Source organism: Oncorhynchus keta, chromosome 34 (assembly GCF_023373465.1).
Source record: "Oncorhynchus keta strain PuntledgeMale-10-30-2019 chromosome 34, Oket_V2, whole genome shotgun sequence".
NCBI lineage: Eukaryota > Metazoa > Chordata > Actinopteri > Salmoniformes > Salmonidae > Oncorhynchus > Oncorhynchus keta.
In genome coordinates, this window is record NC_068454.1 from 19,736,368 (window position 1) to 19,753,252 (window position 16,885).

General features: G+C 46.9%; 1 protein-coding gene across 1 annotated transcript in view; it reads right to left on the reverse strand.

The window, feature by feature from the left end:
• The window catches only part of LOC118377112 (immunoglobulin superfamily member 3-like), a 172,428-nt gene that overhangs the window by 46,277 nt on the left and 109,266 nt on the right, over window positions 1-16,885 (reverse strand). Inside the window, exons 5-6 of the mRNA XM_052493367.1 lie at window positions 4,346-4,753; window positions 360-791 (exon numbers count right to left, since the gene is read on the reverse strand). Of these exons, the coding sequence (XP_052349327.1) occupies window positions 360-791; window positions 4,346-4,753 (840 nt within the window). The remainder of the gene's footprint in view (window positions 1-359; window positions 792-4,345; window positions 4,754-16,885) is intronic.

Here is a 16,885-nt window from a genome sequence, read left to right on the forward strand (position 1 = left end):
ACGCTACACACACACAGTCTGTAAACCAGAGAGTGAGAGCAATTAGAGCAGAGAGAGAGCGAGAGAGAGATTCTAATGCCCATATATCCTAGGCAACACAGACCTAATGGGCAGAACAAACACTGCTCATACAGGACACACTCCTCAGACCGAACACGGCTCAGCCAGAACACAGCAGGGCAGGGAGGCAGCGAGGAAAACCCCCTGTTGCAGCATATGTTCACCTCTAAACATTGCCTGACCTCAGGCCTACCGCAGTCATTCTCTGTGTTTCTCCCTGTTTTGTGTGTTAATTGATGCCCAGAAGGTTAGAAGTGTGTTTGTTTGGCCACATGGCTCCAGGTGTGTGTGTGTCCCACCTGGCTGTAACACGCTGATCCCCAGCAGGTTGGACGTCCTGTTGGCCACTTTGCTCCAGGTGTTGTCGTAGTTCCTCCTCCACAGGAGGGCAGAGCACTGATACGTCCCCGCCTCCTTGCGCCCAGCGCGCGTCACAGACAATCTGAAGTTGGTGTTGGAATGGGAACGGTCCACGGTGGTGCGGGTGCCCAGGCCCAGCAGCTGCTCGCCCCACTGCAGCGTGCCCTCGCGGGTAAACGTTACCAGGTCTCGGAACATGCCTGCTGTGCCAACCTCCCCAGAAGAGCCCGAACTGGCGGGCATGAAGCGCCAGGTGACAGAGGCAGGCACACGAGGGTTATGGCGGGGCTTCACCAGGCACTGGAGGTCAAACGAGTCGCCAAATGTCACGCTGGGCGTCCGCGATGACGCCGAGACCACAAAGGAGGATTCTGGGAAAACAGGAAGAAATGCATTACTGTTGGGGAGTAAGGGTAAATCCAAACTGACCCCTAGCTGCTATTTTTTTTATTTAACCTTTATGTAACTAGGCAAGTCAGTTAATAACAAATTCTTATTTATAAAAGACTGCCTATCCCGCCAAAACCCAGATGACGCTGGGCCAATTGTGCACCACCCTATGGGACTCCCAATCACAGCCAGATGTGATGCAGCCTGGATTCGAACCAGGTACTGCAGTGAAGCCTCTTGCACCAATATGCAACGTCTTAGACCACTGTCCCACTCGGGAGTCCCTATCCTATTCCTTAACTCTCATTCCCTAAGCACTTTACTATTTAAAAAAAAAAAAAAAAAAAAAAAATACATTTTAGTAATTTAAAACAGCAATTGGGTTAAGTACCTTACTCAAGGGCACATTGACAGATAATTCACCTAGTCGGTTCTGGGATTTGAACAAGGAACCTTTTGGTTACTGGCCCAATGCGCTTAACCGCTAGGCTACCTGCCACCCACTTGATGTACACGTGAAAGGATTGGAGAGGTAAGCAGTGTGGCAGGCCAGGCAGCATAACAGAGGCCATGGTGGTGACAGACTGTGATGGAGAAACCCTCTACTTTAATACACGGACAAAGGGGGAGTGAAGGAGAAGGGATTGCAAGACTGAGTTGCATTCAGGGAGAGTTGAGTAACTTGCCTTTGATCAACAAGTTAGCCGTTAGAATCCATTCACTGTCCTCTGAAACACAACATTATGGAGAGGTTGTATAAATGTGTGTTTGTAGAAGATGTACTGCATTTATAGGGTTAATTCTAACACACAGATCCCCCCTCTCTCACGGTGGGCACAGGTCGGTGGGTGGGTGGGTGAAGGATTCACCTGCTGAGATTAACACTGACAACACTTACCCAGGGTGCACAGGGGCATAGTTCCAGAGCCTGTGATGACAGAGCAGAGATCGATTTCTCATGACTCCCCGGGGCGGCCACAGACAGCCATTTGCCCAGCAAAGGTAGTGTATGTGTACGTGTGTAAGAGCAGAGCTGAAAACCATTGGTGATGCACCACCAGGAAAGGCTCCAGGGAGAGATTTTCTCTAAGAGCTGATGTTCGATCTGCTTGCTTCTCTAGCCAATCCAAACTTTCCTCATTAAGATAACAACAGTCACCCTGGTTCAGATAATAGGGTCAACATACACCTACACCACACCACTTAGAGAGAAGAGAAAAAGGTGGGAGAGGTTCCCTGGTACTTCGGTCCACCATCAGGTATCCTGCTGTAATATCCTTCATTCCAAATGTCGACAAAAGAAAATACGCTAGACGAGGTGGGGTCTTTTTGTGTCTGTAAAATGAATTATGCAAGAAATGTCAGTGGAAATGCTTATGTACAAATATTGATATAATAACCATCATATGGAAGTAAACTTGGAGTCACACGATGACATGTTGTGTGGTCCTCCCACTACGACTCGCAGTTTAACAGGCTACAGATGAAATCAGCTCCCTGTCAACACTCAGAGCACACTATGACTAATCCCCACAGGGCAGACAGCCCCAGTGGAAGAAGACGCATTGGGATAAAGGGGAATGGAAGGCCAGATGGAGGATCATCTTGAAGACACATGTACACGCTAGGGATGGGGATGATTATTTGAATATTTGAAGATCTGAACAGATATTAGTATTCGATTACTTGGGACAGTATTTCTTTTTGAGAAGAGTGCAGCCCATAAAAAGACATACAGGTAGCCTACACACGTTTCACACATGGAGCTTGTTGTTATTGTCGGTCAATTAAAACGGCACCACAGTCAGAGGCTCCATGTCTAGCAAGTGAAGTGGTAGATTTCTGGAATAAAAATGACGGAATTAAGTTAGTTAAATGCGAGTTAAATGTTAGTTAAATGCGAAGGAGTAAGCTACAATGATCAATCAACAGGTAGGCTGTTGTTTCATATGAATGAATTTAGACGTAGAGTGCAGCAGAATAGCGTCAATTAGCCTTGCTACATTAGATAGCTAGCTGGCTAGCTGAGCTGGCTATATGTTTTACTTAACCTTTATTTAACATGTATTTAACTAGGCAAGTCAGTTAGGAACAAATGGTTATTTACAATGACGGCCTACCAAAAGGCCTCCTGCGGGGAAGGGGGCTGGGAATTAAAAATAAAAATATATTCAATAAAAATATTGGACAAAACACATCTACTGTAGCTTCTTTACAACAATGCAGTCAAAAAGGGCACTACCTGTTGGTATGATAGATAACCTATGGCAGCAACAAGTCATCACTTTTGTGGACAAAACATCCATTGAATTATTTTAATTATTGTCGATGAGGCCGTTTCCCCCCCCCCATTTTTCCCATCACTCAACACTTAACACTTCATATCCAATGTCAGCCATGTTTTTGGATGACGTCGTCGCTGCTCACTCGAGCACAAATGATGTTGGTCTGTATAAACCGGAAGCAATCCGGATATAGACGGTCCATGAATCGGCATATGCGACTGTGAGTAGATAACCTTAAAAACAATGGTCAGACATCTTGGACGCGGTTTCCAGTTCTTATTATTCCTCAGTGCTCGAGCTGCGAAAGCAAGTCTCCATTGAAGTTTTTAAAAATATATGTTTTTCTGTAAAAACACATGTATTTCGGCTATCCAGATATCATGATATTATAAGAATACTGAAATGAGTTAAAATGCCCATCCCTAGTACACACAAACAGGCATGAGCGCACACGGACACACAAATGAAAATAAACGTGTCGGAACGATAACAAACCCCAAGATCTACATAGTCTACATAATTCATCAGTTGCTAAAACACAACAAATGACCAGTTAAAAAGCTGACATGTTGTCTCTCCCTCTACGGAACCACAAAGTTCTGCTGCAGGGACTAATCCCTTTGCTGTGTGTGTGCTGAGCCCTTGGCTCCCCAGTGCCTCAGTCAGTGCTTCGCTCCAGTGCGCTCAGTCAGCCTGTACCAGGGATGTTCAGCTTAACTCAGCACCGACAGAGAAAAGCCTGCCCACTGCTAAACACATTTACAACTGCATTTACATTATAATCATTCTGGCTAATCTGTGTGTACGCAAGTAGTGGAATGTGTGTCTCAAGTCAAGATTGTGTGTTTGGTGTCCATTGAGCATAATATCATAAAAAAGTAAAACTACATTTGAAAACAGCATGGTGTGTGTATGTTTGTGTGTGTGTGTGCGTGCATGTGTTGTAGTGGCACATACCCCTTGGGGGGATATTCATACCTACATGAATAAAGCATGCTTTGTTTTCCAGACCCTAAATGAGCTAGTCATCACAATCTCTTACAGCATAAACTGTTCTCTGTGTGTTCCTGACATCCCACTGCACACGCTTACCAATTGTCTACACACTGATGGCCTGACGTGTGTGTGTGTGTGTGTGTGTGTACTGTACTCTGTGTGAGGGTACCTTGCATAATGTTGTGACAGTGATGGTGTGTGTGGGTATATGTGTTTGTATCTTCCTGAGTCACGACGCCATGTTACACACTCACCCACGGTCTTAACAGTGATGGCCTTAGTAGCTGACTTCTCCCCTATCTTCTCCCAACTCTGCTCGGACTCTGTCCCGGCCTCCACCCACTCTGTGGCCGTGCACCGGAACAGCCCTTCGTCCCCAGGCAGGGCGTTGTAGAGGGATAGGGTATAAATGTCCTCCTGTACCCTCTCCACACGGATCTCCCCGTAGCTGGAGCGCTCACGGTACCCAGGGCCTGGTCGGACAGTCCCGTCGCGGTCTACAGAGGCTAGGTTCTGGGGAGGGGTGGAGCCCTGATTCTCACTCCACTGCCAGGCCACAGAGAGAGGACCCGTGGTGGAGTGGATGGAGCAGGTCAGCTGGACCACGTCCCCCTCCTGGACCTCCGACGAGTTACTGGACAAAGACACTGTGACGTTACTCTCTGGTGGAGGGAGAGAGGAGTGGGGTAAGAGAGAGAGATAATTCAGAGAGAGGGAGGGAGGGAGGGAGGGAGGGAGGGAGGGAGGGAGGAGGGAGGGAGTGGAAGAATGGAGAGAGGAGAGTGGAGGAATAGGGAGTGAGAATGAGAGAGTGAGGGGGAGAGTGGAGGAACAGGGAGTGAGAATGAGAGAGTGAGGGGAGAGTGGAGGAATAGGGAGTGGGAGGGAGGAGAGTGGAGGAATAGGGAGTGAGAATGAGAGAGGGATGGAGGAGAGTGGAGGAATAGGGAGTGGGAGGGAGGAGAGTGGAGGAATAGGGAGTGAGAATGAGAGAGTGAGGGGGAGAGTGGAGGAATAGGGAGTGAGAATGAGAGAGGGAGGGAGGAGAGTGGAGGAATAGGGAGTGAGAATGAGAGAGTGAGGGGGAGAGTGGAGGAATAGGGAGTGAGAATGAGAGAGTGAGGGGGAGAGTGGAGGAATAGGGAGTGAGAATGAGAGAGGGAGGGAGGAGAGTGGAGGAATAGGGAGTGAGAATGAGAGAGAGATGGAGGAGAGTGGAGGAATAGGGAGTGAGAATGAGAGAGGGAGGGAGGAGAGTGGAGGAATAGGGAGTGAGAATGAGAGAGTGAGGGGAGAGTGGAGGAATAGGGAGTGAGAATGAGAGAGTGAGGGGGAGAGTGGAGGAATAGGGAGTGAGAATGAGAGAGTCAGGGGGAGAGTGGAGGAATAGGGAGTGAGAATGAGAGAGTGAGGGGGAGAGTGGAGGAATAGGGAGTGAGAATGAGAGAGGGAGGGAGGAGAGTGGAGGAATAGGGAGTGAGAATGAGAGAGTGAGGGGGAGAGTGGAGGAATAGGGAGTGAGAATGAGAGAGGGATGGAGGAGAGTGGAGGAATAGGGAGTGAGAATGAGAGAGTGAGGGGGAGAGTGGAGGAATAGGGAGTGAGAATGAGAGAGTGGAGGAATAGGGAGTGAGAATGAGAGAGGGAGGGAGGAGAGTGGAGGAATAGGGAGTGAGAATGAGAGAGGGATGGAGGAGAGTGGAGGAATAGGGAGTGAGAATGAGAGAGTGAGGGGGAGAGTGGAGGAATAGGGAGTGAGAATGAGAGAGTGAGGGGGAGAGTGGAGGAATAGGGAGTGAGAATGAGAGAGGGAGGGAGGAGAGTGGAGGAATAGGGAGTGAGAATGAGAGAGTGAGGGGGAGAGTGGAGGAATAGGGAGTGAGAATGAGAGAGTGAGGGGGAGAGTGGAGGAATAGGGAGTGAGAATGAGAGAGTGAGGGGGAGAGTGGAGGAATAGGGAGTGAGAATGAGAGAGTGAGGGGGAGAGTGGAGGAATAGGGAGTGAGAATGAGAGAGGGAGGGAGGAGAGTGGAGGAATAGGGAGTGAGAATGAGAGAGTGAGGGGGAGAGTGGAGGAAAAGGGAGTGAGGGGGAGAGTGGAGGAATAGGGAGTGAGAATGAGAGAGTGAGGGGGAGAGTGGAGGAATAGGGAGTGAGAATGAGAGAGTGAGGGGGAGAGTGGAGGAATAGGGAGTGGGAGGGAGGAGAGTGGAGGAATAGGGAGTGAGAATGAGAGAGTGAGGGGGAGAGTGGAGGAATAGGGAGTGAGAATGAGAGAGTGAGGGGGAGAGTGGAGGAATAGGGAGTGAGAATGAGAGAGTGAGGGGGAGAGTGGAGGAATAGGGAGTGAGAATGAGAGAGTGAGGGGGAGAGTGGAGGAATAGGGAGTGAGAATGAGAGAGTGAGGGGGAGAGTGGAGGAATAGGGAGTGAGAATGAGAGAGTGAGGGGGAGAGTGGAGGAATAGGGAGTGAGAATGAGAGAGTGAGGGGGAGAGTGGAGGAATAGGGAGTGAGAATGAGAGAGTGAGGGGGAGAGTGGAGGAATAGGGAGTGAGAATGAGAGAGGGATGGAGGAGAGTGGAGGAATAGGGAGTGAGAATGAGAGAGTGAGGGGGAGAGTGGATGAATAGGGAGTGAGAATGAGAGAGGGAGGGAGGAGAGTGGAGGAATAGGGAGTGAGAATGAGAGAGTGAGGGGGAGAGTGGAGGAATAGGGAGTGAGAATGAGAGAGTGAGGGGGAGAGTGGAGGAATAGGGAGTGAGAATGAGAGAGGGAGGGAGGAGAGTGGAGGAATAGGGAGTGAGAATGAGAGAGTGAGGGGGAGAGTGGATGAATAGGGAGTGAGAATGAGAGAGTGAGGGGGAGAGTGGAGGAATAGGGAGTGAGAATGAGAGAGTGAGGGGGAGAGTGGAGGAATAGGGAGTGAGAATGAGAGAGTGAGGGGGAGAGTGGAGGAATAGGGAGTGAGAATGAGAGAGTGAGGGGGAGAGTGGAGGAATAGGGAGTGAGAATGAGAGAGTGAGGGGGAGAGTGGAGGAATAGGGAGTGAGGGGGAGAGTGGAGGAATAGGGAGTGAGGGGGAGAGTGGAGGAATAGGGAGTGAGGGGGAGAGTGGAGGAATAGGGAGTGAGGGGGAGAGTGGAGGAATAGGGAGTGAGGGGGAGAGTGGAGGAATAGGGAGTGAGGGGGAGAGTGGAGGAATAGGGATAGGAAGTGAGAGAGAAAAAATAAACAAATCAGTCAAAATTGATCCACCTCAGAAATAAACTGTTGAATAAAAAAATGTGATGCTGAAACACTGGTGGTTTACCCAATAAATTACTGGGAGCTTGCTGGTGGTTTATCCAAAAAATTACTGGGAGCTTGCTGGTGGTTTACCCAATAAAATACTGGGAGCTTGCTGGTGGTTTACCCAATAAATTACTGGGAGCTTGCTGGTGGTTTACCCAATAAATTACTGGGAGCTTGCTGGTGGTTTACCCAATAAATTACTGGGAGCTTGCTGGTGGTTTACCCAATAAATTACTGGGAGCTTGCTGGTGGTTTACCCAATAAATTACTGGGAGCTTGCTCGTGGGTTACCCAATAAATTACAGGGAGCTTGCTGGTGGTTTACCCAATAAATTACTGGGAGCTTGCTGGTGGTTTACCCAATAAATTATTGGGAGCTTGCTGGTGGTTTACCCAATAAATTACTGGGAGCTTGCTGGTGGTTTACCCAATAAATTACTGGGAGCTTGCTGGTGGTTTACCCAATAAATTACTGGGAGCTTGCTGGTGGTTTACCCAATAAATTACTGGGAGCTTGCTGGTGGTTTACCCAATAAATTACTGGGAGCTTGTACACTCTGATCTGTTTGACCTGTCTTTGTGATTGTCTCCACCCCCCTCCATCTTCCCCATTAACCCCTGTGTATTTATTCCTGTGTTCTCTGTTTGTCCGTTGCTAGTTTTGCCAGCGTTTTGTTTCTCAGCTCCTGCTCCTGCTTTTTCCAGTCTCTCTTTTCTCACCCTCGTGGTTTTGACCCTTGCCTGTCCTGACTCCGAGCCCTCCTGCCTGACCCTGCTTGCCGCCTTATACCTTTTCCCCCCTATGGATGCCCCACCTCTGGATACTGACCTCTGCCTGCCACCCGGTATGGATGCCCCACCTCTGGATTACTGACCTCTGTCTGCTGCCCGGTATGGATGCCCCACCTCTGGATACTGACCTCTGCCTGCCACCCGGTATGGATGCCCCACCTCTGGATTACTGACCTCTGCCTGCCGCCCGGTATGGATGCCCCACCTCTGGATTACTGACCTCTGTCTGCTGCCCGGTATGGATGCCCCACCTCTGGATTACTGACCTCTGCCTGCCGCCCGGTATGGATGCCCCACCTCTGGATTACTGACCTCTGTCTGCTGCCCGGTATGGATGCCCCACATCTGGTTTACTGACCTCTGCCTGCCGCCAGGTATGGATGCCCCACCTCTGGATTACTGACCTCTGCCTGCCGCCCGGTATGGATGCCCCACCTCTGGTTTACTGACCTCTGTCTGCTGCCCGGTATGGATGCCCCACCTCTGGATTACTGACCTCTGCCTGCCGCCCGGTATGGACGCCCCACCTCTGGATTACTGACCTCTGCCTGCCGCCCAGTATGGATGCCCCACATCTGGTTTACTGACCTCTGCCTGCCGCCCGGTATGGATGCCCCACATCTGGTTTACTGACCTCTGTCTGCCGCCCGGTATGGATGCCCCACCTCTGGATTACTGACCTCTGCCTGCCGCCCGGTATGGATGCCCCACCTCTGGATACTGACCTCTGCCTGCCGCCCGGTATGGACGCCCCACCTCTGGATTACTGACCTCTGCCTGCCACCCGGTATGGATGCCCCACCTCTGGATTACTGACCTCTGTCTTCCGCCCGGTATGGATGCCCCACCTCTGGGTTACTGACCTCTGCCTGCCGCCCGGTATGGATGCCCCACCTCTGGGTTACTGACCTCTGCCTGCCGCCAGGTATGGATGCCCCACCTCTGGATTACTGACCTCTGTCTTCCGCCCGGTATGGATGCCCCACCTCTGGGTTACTGACCTCTGCCTGCCGCCAGGTATGGATGCCCCACCTCTGGATTACTGACCTCTGCCTGCCGCCAGGTATGGATGCCCCACCTCTGGATTACTGACCTCTGTCTTCCGCCCGGTATGGATGCCCCACCTCTGGGTTACTGACCTCTGCCTGCCGCCAGGTATGGATGCCCCACCTCTGGATTACTGACCTCTGTCTTCCGCCCGGTATGGATGCCCCACCTCTGGATTACTGACCTCTGTCTTCCGCCCGGTATGGATGCCCCACCTCTGGGTTACTGACCTCTGTCTTCCGCCCGGTATGGATGCCCCACCTCTGGATTACTGACCTCTGTCTTCCGCCCGGTATGGATGCCCCACCTCTGGATTACTGACCTCTGTCTTCCGCCCGGTATGGATGCCCCACCTCTGGATTACTGACCTCTGTCTTCCGCCCGGTATGGATGCCCCACCTCTGGATTACTGACCTCTGTCTGCCGCCCGGTATGGATGCCCCACCTCTGACCCCTGCCTTGAACTCTCTATTGCCTGCCCCAGTTGGAATATTAAACTATTGTTTATTCGACGTGGTCTGCCTCTGGGTCTTACCTTCATACCTGATAGGAGCTTGCAACTCTATTTTTCATAGCATACAGTATACTCGTCGTTAGTCTACCTACACCTCTACCAAATTTTGGAGGTGTGCGCCAGCTCATGCTTTTTTATTTCAAAAAATCATAGACACGAGCAGTATTGTATCTATCGGTATGGCATCTGGAGTATACTGACTAGCCTATGCCTGTACAGTGCTGTGAAAAAGTATTTGTCCCCTTTCAAATTGTCTCTACTTTTGCATATTTTTTTATACTGAATGTCATCAGATCTTCAACCAAAACCTAATATTAGATATAGGGAACCTGACGTTACAATAACAAATTACATACTTATTTCATTTATTTAATAAACAAAGTTATGTAACACCCAATTATCCTGTGGGAAAAAGTAATTTCCCCCCTACTCTCAATAACTTTAGCTGCAATGACTCCAACCAAACGCTTCCTGTAGTTGTTGATTAGTCTCACGTTGCCGTGGAGGAATTTTAGTGTACACTTTCACGCTGAACTGTTTTAAATCAGCTACAACATCTCAATTGGGATTAGGTCTGGACTTAGACTAGGGCATTCCAAAACTAAAAATGTTTTGCTTTTTAACCATTTTCATGTAGACTTGATTTTGTGTTTTGGATCATTGTCTTGCTGCATGACCCAGCTGTGCTTCAGCTCACAGATGATGGCCTGACATTCTCTGATACAGAGCAGAATTCATGGTTCCTTCTGTTAAGCCAAGTCATCCAGATCCTGACTCAGCAAAGCATCCCCAAACCATCACACTACCACCACCATGCTTGACCGTTGGTATAAGGTACTTGCTGTGGAATGCAGTGTTTGGTTTTTGTCAGGAATAATGGGACCCATCTTGTCCAAAAAGGTATACAATTGACTCACCTGTCCATAGAACATTCTTCCTGTCTTGATGATCATCCAGGTGATTTTTGAAAACTGGAGTCAACTTTTTGGACCAGATGGGTCCCATTATGTCTGGCGAAAACGAAACAATGCATTTCACAGTAAGAACCTCATACCAACAGTCAAGCATGGTGGTGGTAGTGTGAAGGTTTGGGGATGACCTCACAGGGGAACTGGGTGTTGCATAACTTCAATAAGTATACATTTTTTTGTTTTTTTGTAAACTCACTTGATCTAATATTAGGTTTTGGTTGAAGATCTGATAACATTCAGTATCAAAAATATAGAATAATACAGACAATTAGAAAGGGAGAAATACTTTTTCACAGTACTGTATGTATGTATGTATGTATGTATGTATGTATGTATGTATGTATGTATGTATGTATGTATGTATGTATGTATGTATGTATGTATGTATGTGTGTGTGTGTGTGTGTGTGTGTGTGTGTGTGTGTGTGTGTGTGTGTGTGTGTGTGTGTGTGTGTGTGTATGTATGTATGTATGTATGGCAGGTAACCTGGCAGGGTCCCCAGCGGTTAGACCATTGTGCCAGTAACCAAAAGGTTGCTCATTTGAATACCTTGTTGATGCCTCGATGAGCATGGCATTTAACCCTAGTTTGTAAAACAACTACACTTCAGTGTACAGGGGCAAGAAAAGTATGTAAACCCTATAGAATTACTTGGGTTTCTGCATACATTGGTCATAAAATTTGATCGGATCTTCATCTAAGTCACAGCAACAGACAAACACAGTCTGCTTAAACTAATAACACACAAAAAATTATACGTTTCCATGTCTTTATTTAACACACCGTGTAAACATTCACAGTGCAGGGTGGAAAAACTACGTGAACCCTTGGATTTAATAACTGGTTGACCCTCCTTTGGCAGCAACAACCTCAACCAAATATGTTCTGTCGTTGCGGATCAGACCTGCTCAACGGTCAGGAGGAATTTTGAACTATTCCTCTTTACAAAACTGTTTCAGTTCAGCAAAATTCTTGGGATGTCTGATGTGAACTGCTCAAGGTCATGCCACGGCATCTCAATGGGGTTGAGGTCAGGAATCTGACTGGGCCACTCCAGAAAGCATATTTTCTTCTGTTGAAGCCATTCTGTTTTTTATTTAGTTTTGTGTTTTGGGTTGTTGTCCTGTTGCGTCACCCAACTTCTGTTGAGCTTCAATTGGCGGACAGATGGCCTAACATGATGCTCCCTCCACCAGACTTTACAGTTGGGATGATGTTTTGATGTTGGTGTGCTGTGCCTTTTTTTCTTCCACACAGTGTTGTGTGTTCCTCAACTTTTTAGTTTCATCTGTCCACAGAATATTGGAACATCCAGGTGCACTTTTGCAAACTTCAGACGTGCAGCAATGGGTTTTTTTGGACAGCAGTGGCTTCTTCTGTGGTGCCCTCCCATGAACAAGTAAGTCTTTAGTCTGTAAGTCTTTAGCTGACACTAGGATTCTTCTTAACCTCATTGAGCATTCTGCGCTGTGCTCTTGCGCAGAGGACGGCCACTCCTAGGGAGAGTAGCAACAGTGCTGAGCTTTCTCCATTTATAGACAATTTGTCTTACTGTGGACTTACTGTGGACTGATGAACATCAAGGCTTCTAGAGATACTTTTGTAACCCTTTCCAGCTTTATGAAAGTCAAGTCAACAATTCTTAATCTTCTTAATCTTAGGTCTTCTGAGATCTCTTTTGTTCGAGGCATGGTTCACATCAGGCAATGCTCTTATGAATAGCAAACTCAGATTTTGTGATTTTTTTATAGGGCAAGGCAGCTCTAACCAACACCAATCTCGTCTCAATAGATTGAACTCCAGGTTAGCTGACTCCTGACTCCAATTAGCTTTTGGATTAGCCTAGGGGTTCACATACTTTTTCCTACACTGAATGTTTAAATTATTCATTCAATTTGACAAGAAAAATACAATAATTTGTGTGTTATTAGTTGAAGCACACTATGTTTGTTTATTGTTGTGACTTAGATGAAGATCAGATCAAATTTGATGACCAATTCATGCAGAAATACAGGTAATTCCACAGGGTTCACATACTTTTTCTTGCCACTGTGTGTGACAGAAAAATGTATATATACACTCAACAAAAATATGACCGCAACATGTAAAGTGTTGGTCACATGTTTCATGATCTGAAATAAAAGATCCCAGAAATGTTCCATATGCACAAAAAGCATATAATAATCAAATTTTCTTCACAAATTGGTTTATATCCCTGTTAGTGAGCATTTCTCCTTCGCCAAGAAAATTCATCCAGCTGATAGCTGATGAAACTGAGGAGTATTTCTGTCTGTAATAAAGCCCTTTTGTGGGGGAAATCTCATTGTGATTGGCTGGGCCTGGCTCTCAAGTGGGTGGGCCTATGCCCTTCACAGGCTCACCCATGGCTGGGCCCCTGCACAGTATTGTGAAATTCATAGATTAGGACCTAATTAATTAATTTAAATTGACTGTTTCCTTATATGAACTGTAACTCAGTAAAATCTTTGAAATTATTGCATGTTGCGTTTATATTTTTGTTCAGCAAATACAGTACCAGTCAAAAGTTTGGACACACCTACTCATTCAAGGGTTTTTCTTTATTTTTTACTATTTTCTACATTGTATAATAATAGTGACGAAACCAAACTATGAAATAACACATATGGAATCATGCAGTAACCAATAAAGTGTCAAAATATATTTCATATTTGAGATTCTTCAAATAGCCACCCCTTGCCTTGATGACAGCTTTGCACACTCTTGGCATTCTCTCAACCAGCTTCATGAGGTAGTCACCTGGAATGCATTTCAATAAACATGTATGCCTTGTTCATTCATGGAATTTCCTTCCTTCCTTAAGCGTTTGAGCCTATCAGTTGTGTTGTGACAAGGTAGAGGTGGTATACAGAAGATAACCCTATTTGGTAAAAGACAAAGTCCATATTATAGCAAAGTACAGCTCAAATAAGCAAAGAGAAATGACAGTCTATCATTACTTTAAGACATGGAGGTCAAATTTCAACAACTTTGAAAGTTGCTTCAAGTGCAGTCGCAAAAACCAATCGCTATGATGAAACTGGCTCTCATGAGGACCGCCACAGGAAAGCAAGACCCAGAGTTACCGCTTCTGCAGACGATACGGTACCAGCCTCAGAAATTGCAGCCCAAATAAATGCTTCGCAGAGTTCAAGTAACAGACACATCTCGACATCAACTGTTCAGAGGAGACTGCGTGAATCAGGTCTTCATGGTCAAATTGCTACAAAGAAACGATTACTAAAGGACACCAATAATGAGAAGAGACTTGCTTGGCCCAAGAAACATGAGAAATGGACATTAGACTGGTGTCCTTTGGTCTAATGAGTCCAAATTTTAGATTTTTTGTTCCAACCGCTGTGTCTTTATGAGACGCAGAATAGGTGAACAGATGATCTCCGCATGTGTATTTCCCCCCGTGAAGCATGGAGGAGGTGTGATGGTGTGGGGTGCTTTGCTGGTGACACTGTCTGTGATTTATTTAGAATTCAAGGCACACTTAACCAGCAAGGCTACCACAGCATTCTGCAGCAAAACGCCATCCCACCTGGATTGTGCTTAGAGGGACTATCATTTGCTTTACAACAGGACAATGACCCAACACACATCCAGGCTGTGTAAGGGATATTTTACCAAGAAGGAGAGTAATGGAGTGCTGCATCAGATGACCTGGCCTCAACCCAACAGATGGTTCGGGATGAGTGGAACCGCAGAGTGAAGGAAAAGCAGCCAACAAGTGCTCAGCATATGTGGGAACTCCTTCAAGACTGTTGGAAAACCATTCCAGGTGAAGCTGGTTGAGAGAATGCCAAGCGTGTGCAAAGCTGCCATCAAGGCAAAGGGTGGCTACTTTAAAGAATAAAAAATATATTTAGATTTGTTTAACAATTTTTTGGTTACTATGAGTAGGTGTATCCAAACTTTTGACTGGTACTGTATGTATGACACAGCAGCATGTGTGTCTCTGGAGATGATCACTCTACTTTAGCCTAGGGGCACCTGAGCAGAGAGCGAGAGAATGTCAGACACACACAGACCCCAGTGGACTGATGCGTGGGGGTTAGCAGATCCCACTTCTGAAACCAAATGTAATGCAGCATCTACCCCCGGTCCACCCGGGGCCGGCCCTGAGATCACACGGCTCAGCGTCTGAGGGATTCCGCCTCAGAAGAAAGTGCAGGATAGAAGGATAAAAGTGTTCAGCAGTCCGTCCTCTGTGCTTTAAAAAGCCCCTCACTCCTTCTCGCATCACATCAAGTTCTTTCACACACGGCATAGCCTGGTGGAGCGCTGCCCAGCCAAAACACCCCCTTAACCCTCAGGGTGATGGGCTTAGTCTCCAGAGACACAGGGAAGGCTTCTTTCCCTCTCCCTCTTTCTCTCTCTCCCTCGTTCTCTCCATTTCGTTCTCTCTGCCATCAGAGGTTTTCTCAGAGCTAACCGCCCCTCCTAACAAGCTCTTGGGAGAATACAGAATGAAGCAGCCTTTCACACTTAGATGAACAAAAGGAATGCCTCCATCCGTTTCTCTTCCTCCCTCCGTCTTTTGATTTCAACCCAGCTTTTTTCGGTGTTAAATACATTATACATTCTCTCCGTCTCTCAGCTCTAGGTGTCAATGTGGATGTGCGTGAACATCACACATGGTTAAGCAGGCAGAGGGCAGCTTCTCTTCAAACCTGCCTGTTTTTCTCCTTCTCTCTTCAAATCTCAGATCTTTTTCCTCTTTTTATTTTTATGTCTCCCACTTGTAACTTGTCTCCCCATCTCCCTTCCCGAACTTCATTATTCTCTTTTCTCTTACACCTCTATCTATTCACTGTGTGTTTTTCCTCCCCCTCCTCTTTAATCCCCTCTCTATCTCCGTTCCTTTCCGTCTACTGCCCCACTCTCACTCGCTCGCTCCCCCCCATCTCTCTCTCTCTTTCTCTCTCTTTCTCTGTGTGTGTTTGTAATTCATAGCAGCGCTTCAGGACCCCTCTCCCCTGCAAGGTAAACTCATCCATCAGGACTGATTTGTCAGCACTGTTTACAGCTCTCTGTTCCCTCTGCCTGCCCTCCCGCTCTCACCCCTCTCTAACCCATACTCCCCCATCACCCATCCCCCCAATCAGGGCCACACAGAGGCCACTGTCTAATTGGCCCAGATACAAGTGGTGGTAACTAGAGGTAGGTGCGTCGGGGGTGTTGTCTGTATAGGGGAGTCACCTTGACCCCATACCTCTCTTCTCGCTGCCTGCAGCCCGGTACATTTTGACCTCCCTCCCTGCTGTAATCATGGTTATTACACTGTAAAAACTCCATAAAGTGCTTATATAGAACATTAAACCTCTGTTAGGGAAACAAAAGGTCCCATTAGGCAGCATTTTGGGGATTTACTAGAGCCATGTCGAGGCCAGAGGGGCTTTGTTTGGGGACAGTTTTGGGCGGGAGTGGGATGAGGTTGGGGTGCTTGCTTAAAGGAGTAGTTCACTATTCACAACTTGATGTTAGATGGTCCCTCACCCTGAAAGTAGTCTTTGGGCCAAGATAAAACAGTAATTCATGGTTCAGCCACTACAAACTTCAGCTAACCTTAGCTACCACAAGCTAACAACAAATTGAAGTGATGGAAGAATGTGTGTTTACAAAAAATATGTCCAAATCACCTGAAATCAATTCAAATCAACTCCATATTTGGTTTGATGTTACTTAAAGGTCAATTGGCCATAAAAAAATGCTCACATGCCCCTATTACTTCCATTGATTGTTAGGTTGTGGCGGCTAAAGTTAGCTGAAGTTTGTAGTGACTGTTTAAAGAAAACTGAACGATAGAAGCATTTCGCTACACCCGCAATAACACCTTAAACATGTGTATGTGACCGATAAAATGTGATTTGATTACATATTATTTTCTCCTGCTCCATAGACTACTTTCAGGTTGAGCAACCATCTTACAAGTTGTAAAATAGTGAACTACTCCTAAAAATAGTGAACTACTTCTAAAAATGGCGCCGATAGATAGTTGAGCCGTGCTTCTAGCCCCTAGGCAACTTTGCAGTTTTTTTTTATATGTTACTTCTTACATTATTAGCCCATAATGTTTTTGTGTTATTACCGTATTACAAAAAATGTAATAAAAACATTTTGCTACACCTGCAATAACATCTGCTAAACACGT